This window comes from Diabrotica undecimpunctata, chromosome 8 (genome assembly GCF_040954645.1).
Source record: "Diabrotica undecimpunctata isolate CICGRU chromosome 8, icDiaUnde3, whole genome shotgun sequence".
NCBI classification, from domain to species: Eukaryota; Metazoa; Arthropoda; class Insecta; order Coleoptera; family Chrysomelidae; genus Diabrotica; species Diabrotica undecimpunctata.
In genome coordinates this window covers 107,545,877-107,564,135 of record NC_092810.1, presented here as the reverse complement: position 1 = coordinate 107,564,135, position 18,259 = coordinate 107,545,877, and the positions used below count along the sequence as shown (strand labels likewise).

At 33.6% G+C, this 18,259-nt stretch overlaps 1 protein-coding gene across 1 annotated transcript in view; it reads right to left on the bottom strand.

The window, feature by feature from the left end:
* ash2 (Set1/Ash2 histone methyltransferase complex subunit ash2) overlaps positions 1-18,012 on the bottom strand; it is a 66,155-nt gene extending 48,143 nt beyond the window's left edge. Inside the window, exons 1-4 of the mRNA XM_072540703.1 lie at positions 17,892-18,012; positions 17,700-17,837; positions 17,458-17,636; positions 11,834-12,175 (exon numbers count right to left, since the gene is read on the bottom strand). Of these exons, the coding sequence (XP_072396804.1) occupies positions 11,834-12,175; positions 17,458-17,636; positions 17,700-17,837; positions 17,892-17,914 (682 nt within the window). The 5' untranslated portion in view covers positions 17,915-18,012. The remainder of the gene's footprint in view (positions 1-11,833; positions 12,176-17,457; positions 17,637-17,699; positions 17,838-17,891) is intronic.
* Positions 18,013-18,259: the final 247 nt, after the last annotated feature.

The window sequence follows — 18,259 nt, the reverse complement described above, 5'->3', positions numbered from 1 at the left end:
CTCAAATTTGGTCCCAGAATGGGTTTTTTTTTATAATATTTTCATAGAATAAATTTAAATAAAAATAAAATAAAATAAATATTCTTTCTTAAACTTAGATTCATCAACTTACATTTTATTAACTATTTGTCAATATCACTTTTACATAATTAAGTAATTGTTCTTTTTGATAAACTTGGTTGTTAAAATTTTAAACTGAAATTGATTCATAGAATTTTTTTCATTACGGTCCGAAATGATTTGAACCTTTGGACTGTGGAAGTTGTATTAATCTTCACCTGTTGGCTGGCTAACCAGTGACGTCATATTATTATAATATATGATTTTGTGTTTGACTTCGCATGCTTTGTTCTTTGTTGACAAATCAATCACTGTAGGATAAATGGTGATCTTAACCACCTTTTCCTTTCATTGTTTGATTTCTTAACGACAAGTTGTCAACCAAATTTATCACATTTTTTGAATATACCGCCCTATTACATAGAGGTTGGTATTTCGCCTTGCTGTTCTTGTCATTTTGACCTCAAGGCCATCTCTATTCACGTTGTTTGCGTGGGTGTTAAACCTGTAAATTCATTTATCGGCGAGACTCAGTAAGCTTAAGACTGGTAACTTCATTTTATTTTTTTATCTTTATACTAAATTAATTTAAATAACTTATAATGTTGCCTAAAGTTAAATTTAAAATCTAATTGATTAAATAAATTGTTGGAAGTGCTTTCTCATGATCTTTCTAGTTCTTTACACTTTAAAATAAATCTTAATGTTTTTTACTTAAGTTTTTATAATAACTTTTTTATATACATGTATGTTTATCACATGTTCTTTTGCTGTGTTAATTTTGTTAAATTGCAAACTATACCAAGTTTCAATTAATTGCTGTATACAACTTTACTCTAAATGTCCAGTTTCGTAAGCTTTTTCATAATTTTAACATCTTTGACTGCTACATGTATTTGTAAGGTAACACACTTTTATTGTAACTTCTCTATGGATGTTTGGTTTCATATTGTTCTTTTTAGATGAACTGATGATGCTTTCTGAGCAGAAAGCGAAACGTCTTCAATAAATAGATGAAGTAGCCACCTTCTTTGTCTTTTATTTCTCCACTTTGACCGAAAAACCCACCACTCTTCGAGTGTGCCTTAGTTTATATATATATATATATATATATATATATATATATATATATATATATATATATATATATTCACTACACTTTGTCTCGAGCGGATCTTGCACCTCAGAGCGCGCTATTAAAGTATCGATATCTTGGATAAAAATAAACCTACGAACATTTTCCTAAATGTTAATTTACAAATTTTTAAAGAAAATTACAAATTTAGACGGATATAGCTTTAATACAAATAAAGACAGAGTAATTTAACATTTTTTTTCCAAAGTCTATAAATTAAACTTTAAAACGATACTTCGTAAACCTTATTTGCACGCGTAGAAGCTGAGTTAAGATCGAAAAATACTTATTTTGCAACCATTTTGCATTAATTTTACAATATCTCGAGTTCTAATTATTCGATTAAAGTTAAGTAAGCCCATTTTCTTTGTTTCTTTTTAATGAACAAATTATTTCTTTTATCTAATTTGAACAAATTTTATTTGAAATTTTCTCTTTTAGTTTACGATCTAGAGCCCTATAAGCAATTAAATTGTTTATAACAATTGTTTGACCACTCGGATAGAAATCCTCTAAATTCATAATCAGCACCCAAAAATACATAAAAAAACTTGGGTAAACCCATCAAAATTGAAAAGGCTACGGTGACCCAGCTGACCCTAAACTAAGACTGATATGTCTATTTTTGCAGTTTTACATTTTTTATGACAATAGATTTTGTAATACAGAAATCCAATTAGTTGGAAGTGTTTTTAATTTTCAATGGCTAGTACAGTCCATTTAATTTACTTACCGTTGCACGTCATTATCATTGACAGAGATCGAAGTTGACATAGTTGCCAAAGTATAAAAAATTCCTGAATACATTTGAAATCAAATAGGTCACATAATTATTGCAAAATTATATTATACAACAAAACAAATAAATATTTAATGTAAATAAATAGAAACAAAACAAGAGTTAAAAAATAATCTTGTTACAAACAATTTGAGCCGCTTGTGTGTGTCGTATAAAGATGTAAAATGGAATACACACTTTTTCCATTACTTATTAACATTAATCAACACCGCAACTGTCAAATAAGTGTTACCAATTTATGCCAAAATGTCACCTTCGTTCGATTACAGTTACAGTGTGTTCCGAACAAACGTTCTTCATAAAAACGCTTTATAATGTATTTATACAAATTAAATGAAACATATTATTGTGTATTTCTTTAAGTTAACATTAATAGAAATCTTTAAACATTATTTCTACGCGTATATAATAAAATATGTCTAGTGGCTTTAATGCCAGTGTACTCGGCAAAGTGATTCTAAAAAAGAACACACCTACCGCCTAAATATTTCGTGTTGGTATCATGTGACCTCACGGGCTATGACGCGGATGAGTGCAACGGTAAGTAAATTAGATGAAGTATGTAAGGGGTGACTTTCCTATTAATATAGTACACTGCGTTCATTAAAAAGAGGCCACCAAGAGAATTTTATAAGAATTTTTCATTAATTTCAAGTTTATGCAATTTATTTTATTGTAACTAAACTCCCACTGTGCCCACTATTGCATCAGTTTTACGGCTTCGGAGAATGCACGTGTTGTTTGTACATTGTTTTTCTTAGAATACAGTTATTCTGTTTTTCAAAAATCTTTCATTATTGTACTGTTATTTTAGCTTTCAATTTTAAAGTATGGGTGAGAGATTTGCTAGATCTGTTCAAATTGTTACTTTGATTGATAATGGAATGAGTCAAAGAGAAGTGGCCAGATAGCTTGGAGTCAGTCGTTGTAGGATCCAAAAAACATACCAACCATTCGTAAAAACTGAATCTCACGAAAGACGACTAGGATCAGGCGCGAAACAAATCACGACGGCCAGAGAAAACCGTTCTTTAAAACGCACTTTTTGCAAAATTGGTACTTTACAGCTAGAACAATCCAAAACCGTTTTTAATATGCTCAAGGGTGGAGATGAAGCACATCTCCAGTGAGAAGAAGGTTGAGGAAATTCGGTCTAAGGGAACGCTGCCCAGCAACAGGACCTTTGTTAACAGCCGCATATCGAAAAAACCAACTTGGATTTGCTGGAGACCACGCGATTGGGCGATAGACGATTGGAAAAATGTTTTATTTAGTGATGAATCCTGGATGGTTCTTTATGGCTCAGAAGGTCGCATCAAAACGAACAGAAGACGTAGAGAGCGATATGCTACTTAAGGGTTGTCACTCCCGAAGGTACTTTTTAAAAAGGCCCTTTTAAAGGTACAACTGACAGAGTAACAGCACTTTATTTAATATAATTACAACTGACTTTAAAATGAAAATTTACAGTATTTATATGAAATTAATTGATGACAACTTGTCTGCAATATGTGTCGAAACTGCTGATCGGCTGGACTATTGAACTGCAATACTGCTGACAATCGGGGTTAATGTATCGTAATTTCTCCATCCCCTGGGGAAGTTTTGTGAGGGATGAACAAAACTCTGTGAACTGTTTCTGAGGACTCTTGGCTTTGGTCAGGGATGTCTTCTGCTGTGGTTGGATTCTGCTCATCTTTTTCTTTTTTCAGTTTGCGTAGCTTGAGAAAACCAAAAATTAAAAGGATTGCTACCAGGATATATATCGGTGGTGTCCATATGTAGCTGTGGTCCATTTGTGTTGGAAGGATGGATTGGAACCTTTCTTCTTCCTGTGATAACTTGTGTAGTTCGTCTAAAGGAATTCTGTCCAATTTTAGGGGTTTGACTATTGGGTGGTTCTTCAGAATGGTGGTGGTCTTGACTTTTGGTAATGTTAGTGGTTCTTCTTTAATTGTTGTTTTGGAATTTATGTAAACTTCATTATTGGTTCGTAGTTCACATCCTGGCGGTAACTCAATTAGATAGGTCCCTTCGAGTACTTCTATTTCAGTGGTGGTGCAATGGGTAGATACTTTCGTAGCCTTTGGAAAAACGGCAATGTAGTGTGCATCGGATACTTTTTGAATGATCGTTGTAGTGACAGTGACGGGAACACTTTGGCATTGGGCAGCATCATTGATTAACTGGAGAATTTGGATGATGCAGTCATTAGTCTGGTCATTCTCTTGTGGAAATTTCTCAGGACAGATGAATGATTTGGATTCGCTTCTTTTGCATGGTACATCCATATACTGAAAAAGGTCTGAGTTGTGGACTAGGTATGGACCAGGTGGAATGATTATTGTGTGATTATTAGTTGGAAGGGAGTATAAATGGAAGTATGTGAACGACTTGGAATGAAGAATAGGAAAATGTAAAATGAAAACAAGGGTGTGATTCGTGTAGTAACCATCAATGTCTATGATTTCATAGTATTTGGTTAAGTCTTCTTCCTGAATATAGGGAATCTGTGATGCAGGGTGGTGTTCAAGCATCTTTTGCACGGTCCATTTTATTTCTTCAGGTTTAATGAGACCGTTGTGTAAAGTTTTGATTCTTGCAAATGTAATTGCTGTTTGTAGATCATCCAGTATTTGTATAATTGTTTGTAAATTTAGATTTATCTGGTCAAGGATATTTCGAACTTGCATATAATCATTAAAATCGAAAACGAATTGGTTCATCTCTAAGCTAATTTTGCTTGTCTCTTCAGCTATGATTTCTTGGTTGTGTGTAAGTAATGAAATTGTTTGGTTAAAATTTGTCATTATTCTTTTATTGAGACTGAGTTGGCTATTGATGTTAGTAATAATGTTCTGTTGGTTATTTTCAAGTGATTTAATGGCAGCGTTGTATCTTTCAGCATCTTCTTGATCTAGATTACCAGAAATAGATTTTATTACACTTCCCAATCCGTTTATAAGTCCTCTTTTGCTTCTGGATTTTGGATATATTGTGTCTAGTTTCTCTTTTGCTGTTTGGAGGAGGTACTGTACAGTTTTATCAAAGTTTTGTAGGCTGTCAAAATATGGTTGACTAAGTCCATTTTCTATTGCTCTGTTGGTGGTGATATACTGAGATTCTATGGATTCAATCTCTTCTGCGATGGGTTCTAGATGGAAATAGTGGATGAAGTCATGAGTGCTGGTCTGTATCCTCGCTTGTCCAAGTTTAACTGGGAGGATTCCTGGATTGTCCTTCAGGTTTTGAATTTGAACTTGTTGGGCTGCTACTAAGGTACATCTGTAAAGCAGTTTTAGCATTAGTCTTTGGCTGGTGTTTGATGTTCTTTTTGTGTATTGACGTATCTTGAGTGTCTATTGTTACGGGATTATTATTTTTCACAATGCGGGAAGAAAATCTCGGAAGGAGTTTATTTCTTTTTACTGTTTTTCTAGTGTAAACTTTTGTGCTGGGTTTATAAGTTATTGGTGTTTGTCTTTTTTGATTTATTTTTTCAATATTTTTCTGTTTGGTTTCTTGTAGCTTTTTGTTTATTTCACTGTAGATTTCTTTTGTCTTTAATCTGTGGCTCTGTGTATAGTTATTTATTAGAGTTCTGTTAATATCGATGTCAAATGGATCTTGGGGATCGATATGGCCATTTAGAATTTCGATTGGCTTTTGTTTAGTTGATGAATGAATGGAATTGTTGTATCCTAAAATAGCATACAACATATGTTCTTTAATACCCAGAGTCTTCCTTTTTTCTCTAAGTATTCTTAGGTGTTCCAAAATTGTAGAGTGAAAACGTTCTATCATTCCGTTCGATTGTGGATTATCTGGTGTTGTGTAGTGAATCGAAATTTTGTGTGTATCGACAAATTCCTGAACAAGGCCGTTTTTGAATTCGGTTCCACTATCTGCGATTATCATGTGTGGGAGTCCATGGTGGGTTATAAATAGCATGAAGGCATTAAGGACATTTATTGCGTTGGATCCTTCTATGGGATATGCTTGGCCATATTTCGAGAATGCATCAATTATTGTAAGGAATTTTTGTCCGTTAGCTTGGAATGTGTCCATATGAATGATTTCTAACGGTTTTGTTGGAGTTGGTGTTACCATAAATTTCGGCTTAATTGGATTTCTGTCATACTTGTTAGCTTGGCACGTATCACAAAGGTTGATAACTTCTTCGATGTCTTTCTTTAGCGTAGGCCAGTAGTAGCGTTTTCTTATTTGAGCTTCGGTTTCGTTAATTCCTCTGTGGTTAGTCTTCCCTTGATGGTAGTTCTCTATAATTTCTTTCTGTCTCTCTGTGCTGTTTATATCTTCTAGGAGGCTGTTGCATTTGACAAGATCGAATGCGGAATTTTTAAAAGTTTCTCGTAGAATATTGCATAGGGATTTGTAGAGTTCATCATTTTCGAACAGAATGGCGTACTTCTTTTTCGGATCTATATAGTTCTTGAAAAACTGGAAAATGTCGTTGTGAAGATCATTTTTTCCCAATTGGACATACATTCTCTTCTTTGTTACAAAACACTGCTCTATGATTGGTTTCGCCGGGCTATAGTTTACTATCTTGAGAATTATTTGATTATTGTAACAATTTAGTGGTTTCTCGCTAATTGGAATTCCCATTATTGGATTTTCTGCCGTGGAATGTTTGGTTACATCTGTATCGTTATCTTCTTGTAAGTATTGGGAGTTTGATGGCTGAGCTTTAGATTTTTGCTGTTTGCTGTCTTCATGTAGGATTTCGTCTATTATCTTTATTTCTTCGGGAGTTAACGTTGCAGTTTGATTTTTTTGGATGATTTTATCTAAGTCACCTAAAGGGGTTGACGGATTCAAAGTTTTTTGAGACTCTTCGGCTGGGTCGGTTAGAAATTCTTCCAGATCGGATAAGGAACTGGGGTGATTAATCATGGAGATATCATCGTCATCTTTTGAGAGGAGTTTCATTATTTCTTCCATATTCTCGTCTACACTGTTTAATTCTTTCGTGTGAATTTCGACACGGGATAAAGCATCTGCATTGGTGTTGGATTTGCCTTTTTTATATATTACTTCGTAATCAAATTCCTCCAGCTTTAATCTCCATCTGACAAGCTTTGAGTTTGGATCTTTAAGTGAAAATAGCCATTGTAGAGGTCGATGGTCAGATAAAATTTTGAACTTTCGTCCGAAAAGGTATGGGCGGAAGTATTTAGTAGCCCACACAATTGCTAACATCTCCTTTTCGATAGTCGAATATTTCAGTTCTGTTTCATTTAAAGTTCTGGATGCATAGGCGATAGGTTTATCATTTCCTATTGGACCTTGTGATAGTATGGCTCCTATAGCGAAGTTGCTTGCATCAGTCGTGAGGTTAAAGGGTTTAGTGAAGTCTGGATATTGCAGAAGTGGTTCATTAATCAATAAGCTTTTACAGGTTTTGATACAGTTTAAGAATTCTTCGGTGTGTTCAATTTTTGCATCCTTTTTAAGACATATGGTAAGTGGTTTTGTAATTTTGGCAAAGTCCTTTATGAATTTTCTATAGTAACCAAGTAATCCTAAAAATCCTCGAATTTCTTTTGTTGTTTTTGGTACAGGATAGTCTATGATGGCTTTAATCTTAGTCGGGTTTGGTTTAATTCCCTCGCAGGTTACGACGTGACCTAGAAAATCGACTTCTTTCTTAAGGAATTCACATTTGTCAACTTGTATCTTAAATCTTGTTTCTCTTAATCTTTCAAAAATTTTCTTAAGATTTACCATATGTTCTTGAAGAGAGGTTGAAAATACAATAATGTCGTCCATGTAGACCAGACATATTTCTCCTATTAGTCCTTTTAGTACGTTCTCCATTACTCTCTGGAATGTTGAGGGTGCATTTTTGAGTCCGAACGGCATTCTCATGTATTCATAGTGGCCATTTTCAACGTTAAATGCAGTCTTCTGGATATCTTCTTCGGCCATTTCAATTTGATGGAATCCGCTGGCTAGATCTAGGGTTGAGAAGTATTGGCAGCGTCCTAGTTTGTCCAGAATGTCTGTTATATTTGGAATTGGATATCGGTCATCGATGGTTTTCTCGTTCACCTTCCGGTAGTCGACAACTATTCTCCATTTAATTTTTCCTGAGGCATCTGGTTTCTTTGGAACGACCCAGATTGGAGATGACCAGGGTGATTGACTCGGTCTGATAATTCCTTGATCAAGCATCGAAGTGATCTGCTTACGTACTTCTTCTTTATGGATGTGTGGATACCGATATGACTTGGTATAAACTGGAACTTCGTCTTTGGTTCGTATATGGTGCTTTATTTGGTTAGTAAATGTTAAAGGATCGTCTGGATGATGAAATATCTCTGCAAACTTCCTGCACAGTCGTCTTAGGTGAGATTCTTCTTCGGTATTAAGATGATCGGTTCTAAGGAGAGGATCGACATCTTTTAGATTACTGTCTTCGGTAGGTATGATATCTGACGTATATATATGATATTCCTCGAGATTTATGGGTTGACTTTTGATGGGATCAGTTAATGCTACTTGGATGTATTCATCGGTGTTATTGACTAGCTCGGTCCAGGCGAGTTGATTACAGGCAATGGTGAGAGTTTCTCTTAGGATGGCACCTTCGACTTCTTGTCTTGGGATGACGATTGTACCTGATGTTTCCTTTACTGGTAAGCGGACTTGGGTAATTGATTGGGGCTCTAGCTGGACTGTATAGAATTGGGCTTTGTTTGTGACGTAGTAATTAATAGGAAGAATAGAATGCTCTGTAGTAAGAGTAGCTTGGGTAAAATCGAGATTTGCTTTTAGAAGTTTAAGATTATCGAGGCCGATAAGACCATCAAATGTCTTGTGAAATTTGAAAAGATAAAATTTTAGGTTAATATCGGAGTTAAATTCGGGAAAAATTGGGATTTCTACACAATAATCCTGTGAATGATTTTGAAAAATTGATGTAACGATAAATGGTTCATATTTAATATTATTCTTGTAGAATTTATTGGCTATATCAGGATTAAGGAAAGATTTAGTGGCTCCTGTATCAATAAGAAGTTTAAGAGGGGGATTTTGAATTTTAATGTAAGGAAGCTCTCTTTTGTCGGCATAGGAATGCAATTCTACTACGTTTCTTCTTTTTCGTCTTGAAACGTTTGAAAATTTACATCTTCCTCATATTCTTGGCTTTCTTGCTCATAATAAGTGTAATCTGGGTATGTGTCATTGTCTATACCTTCATCGTAATTATTTTCCTCTTGTTCGATATTAAAGAGTTCTTCTACGGTGAATCGGGGGCTGGCAGTTTGTTGAAAGCGGAAGTTTCTTTGAGATTGGGGTCTATTAAAGCCGGTTTGGCGTGTAGATACGCTCATAGGTGTTGGCTTATATGATTGAGGTGGAACTGGTTTATGAAAATTGGGTTGATTAGCCCTAGAATTTTGTGCATATGGAGTGAGTTGATGATTTTGTTGGAATCTAGGGGGTTGAAATGTCCCTCTTGGACTATTATTGAATGATTGTTGTTGCACAGGGATTTGATTTGGTCTAAAGAATGGCTGTGGCCATTGGGGCTTAGGCACCTCAGGCTGCCATCGTGTAGGAGCAGGTGTATGAGTTAAATTGGATCTCTGTGTTTGTGAAGTCGCAGATGGTTTATTAGAAGATGGCAAGGAATAATTATGAGTTTTTTGGAGATATCTAATGTTATTTTCTTCCTGAATATATTGGATAGCAAGAGCGAGATTGGGTGGTCTCATGGATCGAATCGTTGATCCTAGGGGTTCTCTTAGGCCTGCCAAAAATGTGGTTAGAGCTTGTTGTTGGAAAAATTCTTTTTTACTTCTTTTAACTTCCTCGTTTTCCGTGTGTTATTCAATATGATTTGAAATGGTATTTAAAAGACTCATAACTTTTTCATGAAATTGATGGGGGTTTTCGTTTGGAGCTTGCCGAAGGTTAACTAAATCTCTAGTTAATGAGTTTTCGTTTCGTTGGTCTGCAAAATTTTGGACAAGAATTGATTTTATTGACGGCCAGTCTTTACAGCCGTATACAGAAATAATTTCTCTGGCTCTTCCTTTAATTTTGTTCATAATTCCCCGGGTAAGCATATGATTTTGAAAATTTTCGGGATTTGTATGATCCCAGAAATGGTTTAGAAGCATGGAAATAACATCAATAAAATTGTGGAGTTCATTTGGATTGCCGTCGTACTCTGGTACGATAGAAAGGTCTTTATTAACATCAAAAATGGGTGCCATATTAGAATTATTTGAAATGGATGCTGGTGTAATAATTATAGAAGGTATTTCAAACAAATTTGTGGTTTTAAAAATATGATTATTATCAACTAAATGTAAATCTGGTTTAATATTTTCACTAGATTCTATATTAGATTCAAAAATTGTTGAAAGAGAATCGCTTATTCTAAAGGATGATACTTGTGAATTGATATTAGAATTAGAAATAAGATGAAATTTGCTTACAGTAATAGGATGATGCTTGGATGCATTCCTTTTAGGTACAAGTTTCTTTTCTTCTTTAAGTTTCTTTTCAGCTTTCTTCATAAATATGTTTCTGTGCCAATTTGCCTGGAATCCGTGGGTTAAATAGCTGCAGTTTTCCCTGGATTTGGGTTCGGTAGCGGGTAAACGTTTGAGAACGACGAGGATCTTCTGGAGACTCTCCCACTAATCTACTGAATGCGCCACTTAAGGGTTGTCACTCCCGAAGGTACTTTTTAAAAAGGCCCTTTTAAAGGTACAACTGACAGAGTAACAGCACTTTATTTAATATAATTACAACTGACTTTAAAATGAAAATTTACAGTATTTATATGAAATTAATTGATGACAACTTGTCTGCAATATGTGTCGAAACTGCTGATCGGCTGGACTATTGAACTGCAATACTGCTGACAATCGGGGTTAATGTATCGTAATTTGCTGCTTATGTTCGACGATCACGTGTTGCTCGTCGAACGTTGGAGGAGGCTCAGTAATGTTTCAGACTGGCATTTCATTCGAAGGCCGTACTGATCTCGTGTTTATTGATAGAAGAGCGTTGAATGCTCACCGATACATTACCGAAATTCTAGATGAGCACGTAATGCCTTTTGCTTGGTTTGTGGGTGAAAACTTATATTTTCATGCAAGTAAACGCGCTGTCACACGTAGCCAGAATGGTAACGCAATATCTGGAAACCGTCGGTTATGCCCAGATTTAAACTCGATTGAGCATGTTTGGAAACAACTCAAATGAAGACTAAGAAACAAAATACCTGCTCCAATAATTCTTTAAGAATGGAAAGAACAGGAAGCTTTTCCTTAAGACAACATCCAGAATTTGATCAATTTAATTCCAAGTCGAATGAGGAGTGTAATTCCAACTAGAGGTGATAATACAGAATATTAAGAATCACGACTTTATTGTAATTTTTATAAAGAAAACAGCAACAACTACAATGCTAATTTTTGAAATTTCAATTAAAATCTTCATTTTGGGAGAAGTATTTTTGACATTTGTTACTTAAGAAAAATGTTGCATACTGCTTTAGAATATATTCTTAAACATTATAAACATCTAATGACAATCAATTTTTTGTTGGGTTCGTAAAAATTAAAAAATACCAAAAATTTTAGGTGGCTTCTTTGTAATGACGATGTATTTACTTATTTCCCAGTATTTTAAACAATTGGTTAAAATAATTATACTTGTTTCGCCGTTTTTAATTATTTTTATATCATAAATCTACTAAAAACTGATAATTTGTATAACTAATTAACATTGTCCACCAAATGTAATTGTTTAAAGTTTAAACATACTATAAAATAATAAAAAAATATACTTACTGTGCTGAATGCCCATATCAGTAACCTTCAACATCCCGCCTTTAATCATAGCTTCATAATTAGGCTTAATCTGAGTTAAATCTGTATTCATTAAACCATACATGTTCCCAGCAGGGCTGTCTTCAAAAAGAAAGAGAATATGGATGTCTTTAATTAGTGCCTTGGTTACTGTTAGATGCCAACTTTGCGTGACTCTTCGTGAAGTTGTCGTCAATGCCTCCCAATGGTGGTCAATGTATGGAATAATTTCTTTTTCTTTGTTAAATAAGAGTCTATTTGTACCTTCTCTAAAACTATTGTGTTGAAGATTCGCCACTGCTGTCACACACATTTGCTGGGTTTCTGAAATAGAAAATTATTATTTTAATAAATCTGAAAGTTAAAATATCAAATCAAATTGTCGGGAATTAAAACGTTACACTCCAACTCATCTAACTGAAATATGGGATAGAATTAAGAAAATTAAAAAAAAAATAAAAATCTGTATGTGCACAATGAAACTATTGTTGAAAATTTGATTCATAAAATAGCTCCTTGCTATGTTCCTTCATCAATATATCAAACTGAGGATGAATTTAAATCACATTTTTTTTCATCTCCCATTAGTAGATATCAATTAACTAACTGCTAATATCAAGTGTTCTAAGAGATCCTCCCCTGGGATTGATGGTATCCATTATCTTATGATATACAGGGTGAGTCATGAGGAACTTTACATACTTCTACCATATGTAGAGTCCCGCAGGGAGCATATCATGTGGCCACTAAAAAATGTCAACTCCTCTTCTTTATTAATAAACAGGGTGATTTGTGTAATTGACCATTTATTTCATTTTGCTGTAGTGTTTATACGGCTCATTTGATTTTTTTAATTTTTGCAGGATACAGTACACTACTATCAAGCATTCGACTGGTATTAGCTAAACTAAAAAATTCCAGGACTGGCTTTGGAAAAATTAATTTATAGATTCGTATTAAATATTACACCCTGTATAAATTTTTTTTAAAATGCAATAAGTGATTTTCAAACTACATAAATAGCCAATGAAAACGACATATGCGACTATGTTGTCGCACTTTTATTAAATTTTTAGTGAACGATCAAATCTTACCAAAAATAGAACAACCATAATGAAGTATCAAATTATAAGGTAATAATTTAAACAAATGTTATAAATTTCAAACATTTTAATTAAAATGAGTTATTACAACATAATCTAATACGTAGAAAATTAACATCTTTACTGTCACTTTGTATTATCTCTACGATAGAATCAATTGTTTTTCAATTTTAAATTTTTACTCATAGATCGTATTGGGGCATTATTTTCGATAAATAATAAATTAAATTGATTAAAAAGTCAAACCTCTTGTATGTGTTAGTTTTTGTTGATTGTAAATGATTAAAATTTTATGTCAAATAATAATACATTGCATCAACTGTACTAAATAAAAATAAATCTAAAAAAGTTTAAAATGAAGGTTGGCGTTGACCGTTTGACGTTTCTTGATATTTTATACCCATTGTCATTATTGTCATTATCAATTGTTATTTATGTGTACAAGAATACATATTTCTTCTGTCATATCTACGTTAAGTACATTGTGTTAGTTTTGGTAGAGCTTTTGTTACTTTCGTTCAAAATGCCACATCAGTTTTCGACCACAGAATATGCAGACATAATATTTGTTTATGGATTCTGTAATGGGACTAGTAGAGAATATCGCAGGAGATTTCCTAATCGTCGAACTCCCAGTCATCCAACATTTGGGTCAGTTTTTAATTATTTGCGAGAAAATGGCACTTTTCCTAGTGGAACAACAGAGCGACATGTAGATGAAGCGCAGGAAGATGACATTATGGACGCCGTTACTATGAACCCTACAATAAGCACGAGACAAGTAAGTCGAGAACTCAATGTTACTCAATCAAAAGTAAGTAGAGTCTTACAAAAAAATAATCTATACCCATATCACATTCAAATGGTTCAGCGACTACATGCTGGAGATGAGATCGATAGGTTGGAATTTTGTAGATGGATTAACAATAATCGACCAACGCTATACAGGACACTATTTACAGATGAAGCCCAATTTACCAGAGACGGGATAAATAATTCACGAAATTCACATGTGTGGGCAGAAGAAAATCCCCATGCTATTCGAGAACGTCGTTCTCAGTTAAGGTTTTCGGTTAACGTGTGGATTGGTGTCATAAATAACCAATTAGTAGGTCCTCACTTTTTTGATGGTCCTTTAACAGGGCAGGTCTATTTGAACTTTCTACAAAATATTTTGCCGAATTTGCTTGCCAACGCGAACGTTGCTATCCGAGGGATGTATTTTCAGCATGATGGGGCACCCCCACACTTTTTACTGGCAATGAGACAACATCTCAATAATGTTTATGGCAACAGGTGGATAGGACGTGCAGGTCCTATTTCGTGGCCTTCAAGATCCCCTGATTTCAATCCCGTTGATTACCATATTTGGGGACGATTGAAGCAACTAGTTTACGCAGTGAATATTAATAACCGACAACAATTAATTGATAGAATTATACATTGTTGTAATACTATTAGAAACGATCCCCAGAGTATCCGTAATTCAATGCGTCAATTAACAATTCGGCAACAAAAATGTGTACAGGCTGCAGGGTTCCATTTCGAAAATCTATTTTGAATTATTTTTATTTTGTTACCATTATTGTATCTTTTCCAGTTCTAATTTATGGGTTTATCATAACTATGTACATATTTTTAGTTTTTTTTTAAATTATTGTTCTTTGTTATTGTTAGTAGTTACTGTTTTTTGTTGTGCAGTGACTCAGTTTATCATCAGGGTGTAATATTTAATACGAATCCCTAAATTAATTTTTCCAAAGCCAGTCCTGGAATTTTTTAGTTTAGCTAATACCAGTCGAATGCTTGATAGTAGTGTACTGTATCATGCAAAAATTAAAAAAATCAAATGAGCCGTATAAACACTACAGTAAAATGAAATAAATGGTCAATTACACAAATCACCCTGTTAATTAATAAAGAAGAGGAGTTGACATTTTTTAGTGGCCACATGATACGCTCCCTGAGTTGGGTCAAGTTCCTCATGACTCACCCTGTATAATTTGCCTACGATAGCACTTAAATTTCTCTGTGATGTCTTTAACAATATTTTAATTAAACAGGATAATTGTGATTCTTTGAAGCAATGTCTTGTAATACCTATTCCAAAAGCTAATGATCCTAATGTCCTAAGATCAATATCTCTTATGTTATGTATATTGAAAACATTTAAATGAATCATGAAAAATCGATTTTAATGGTGGATGGAAAGTAAAAACCTTTACCCAGACGGCCAACTTGGGTTTCGTAGAGGAAAAGGCAATATGGATTGCATTTCACACTTAGCTACTGATATCCAGTTAACTTATTGTAAAACCAATATATAGCTGCTTTATTTGTGGATATTTCTGGTGCATATGATAACATTATTCTTGATTTTCTATTTGATCAACTTGTTTAATTAGGAGTGCTGAGTAAATGTGCTTATATCCTAGGCAATCCATTTACAAATAGACAAGTTCATATTTGTCTAAATAATTCACTGATTGGTCCAAGGATAGTTAATAAAGGTTTACCTCAGGGCTCATTTCTTAGTCCCTTGCTATTTAACTTATGGAAATGGAGTAACATTTTACAATACGCAGATGACTTCTGTTTTTATGTTGACAAAAAAATGGAAAACTAATGAAAAAATTGGAGACCTTTGACATGTGAATCTACTGACAAGTATTGCAGATAAGTTGGATTGATCGAATAAGAAATGAAATAGTTTTACACCAAATGAAAATAGCACAGAAATAACAAGAACAATAAAAATCCGAAAGTTACAATATGTCGGCCATGTAATGAGTCATCCAAAGAAGCTTAACCTTCTACACCTCATAATACAGGGCAAGATCGATGGAAGAAGAACATCATGACTCTGAAATCTCCGAAAGTGGTATCGAGAACATCCGCTAATCTGTTTACGAGTTGCCGTAAACAAAGTTATTATTGCCAATATGATCACCAATGTTAGATAATCAGATGGGGTACTGAAGGAAGAAGAATATCCACCAAACAAAACACAAGACGAACCGCATGTGCATGCCCAGTAACAATTTAAAAATACAGAAAGATGAAGTAGAACTTGTTGATGAATACATATATACCTTGGACACGAAATTAGAATGGGCAAGGCCAACTAAGAAGACGAGGTTTCAAGAAGAATGACACATGGATGAGCAGCATGCGGAGCTGTTAAAAATAGCAAAGTATTTAAATATAGCAACATATTGATTAATCTGAAGCAGAAAGTCTTCACTCAGTGTGTTCTGCCAGTAATGACCTACAGTGAGCCAACACCGTCCCTAAGAAAAAACAATGTGTTCAAAACAATGCTTCAAAACTAAGAATATTACAAAGATGGATGAAGTGTTCAATCATAGGAGGAACAATAAAAAACAAGAACACAAACGAAACGCCTACAAAACAGAACCAGAGTTACAGATGTTGCTCCATTGGCTGGCTACGTGGCAAGGATGAAGGATGGAAGGTGGACACAAGTCTACCTAATGAAGACCATGAACAGATAAACAGAGGAATACCACTACATGATGGCAAGCAGATGATCTGCGAAAGATGACAAAAAATTGGATTCATAACATTTTGTTTAGCCTTCATATTAAACAAGATTAATTAATGTCTCAAATACAAATACAACCATTAAAATGGAAACCTAAAAATTCAAATTCAACTACAATATTAATGATCATCTAAAAGACTGGAACTTCTGGAAAGCTGTGAGCTAGTAGAGAATTTGTAAGATCCTTAGGCAAGATGCTTTTATAAATTTTTATTTTCTTTTCTACTACTACACTACACTTTTGAAGACTGAACAATTTATATAAATTTTTTATCTTTTATAAAATCTTTCTTCTGGTTGTCAAGCTTTCAACATATAAAACTGAGAATCTGTCAACTCTTTTATTAATTGGTTCCTAATATTTCCCTTACTTTTTTTCTATCCCTTTCCCGTTTTCTGCCTATGTCTTCAATTTGATCTTGCTGCCTTTGTCTACCTATTCTTTGTGGTATCACTCTATGGTTCTTAGGGTTAGAACTTTTTTTATTAATCTTTCAGAATTCATTCATCTCATTTATCCAGATCAATTATTTTGTTCTATTTTTCTATACCATAGTTTTATTGTCAATTGTTGTTCTATCACCCTTGTTAGATGTTTTATCAACATAATTATAAAGTACTTTTAAACTAAAGATTTAGTTTTAGGTAACATTGATCATAATTACCAACAGGTAAATTCACTTAGCTTACAAGTTTAAGACGGGTTCATTGGTCTGATATATAAATGATTTATCAAGACAAGCAGTCAGGCTTTGATATGACAATAAAACGGCCTAAATTTGTCTATGTGGTATTTGAGAACTGAGGTCTATTTTTCATTTTAGACTGGTGAAAATGTGATTAATTTAGTTAAATGTGCAAATATTATTGAAAACCTACTTCTAGTTGAATTGGAGATATTCATATGATCTAAACATTAAATGCAAACTAAAACTTACGTGCTTGACTCTTTTTAAAGCTTTCTAGCCCTGTTGGAGAACAATTTTTGCAAAGAAAAATATAATTAGACATAAATGGTACTAATTTTCCCAGCCGATGGCCAATACAAGATTCATGGTACCATCGATTACAATTTGCACATAATAACTCAATAAGATTCAAATTCCTGTCTTTGCCACTAAAACAAAAAAATTTTAAAATATCAACTGTAGTGAATTTAACAAGAAATAAGCATCATTACCAGTAGCAATTTCCTGGAAGCTCTAACTTTTTTTCGCTTTCAATTGTTTTCTGTTCAGGAATAGTAGGCGGATTGGAATCATTCTTTTGTTTTTCTGGATTGTCCAAACTATTTTCATCGAGGTAACCCTCTGGTTTACTAAAACAAATATTTTTTAATTAAACATTTCATTTTCTTTATAAATCTAGGTACCCAATAATAGCTTCTTCATTCATTCTGGTGATTAAATCTAAAATTTCCTATTTAGTTTATATACAAAAACAAATATTTTAAGGTTATGGTTTGGCGGCATATTGTTTGGTTAATAACTGAGTGAATCATGATATGCAACCAGTAATACAATGGAATAATTTATTCCTATGATTATATTTGCTGTTGAAAACATCATGTTTTTATATTTATCAAACAGTATTTATTATCTATTGTGGTTGAATGAATCAAGCAATCCAAAGCCAATAAAATAGCAAAAAATTTTTTAATAAAATCAAATCATCAATAATTTATATCAAAGATCTGACATTTAAAAATGTAGTTGCTGTTGCAAATAAGATGATAACTTT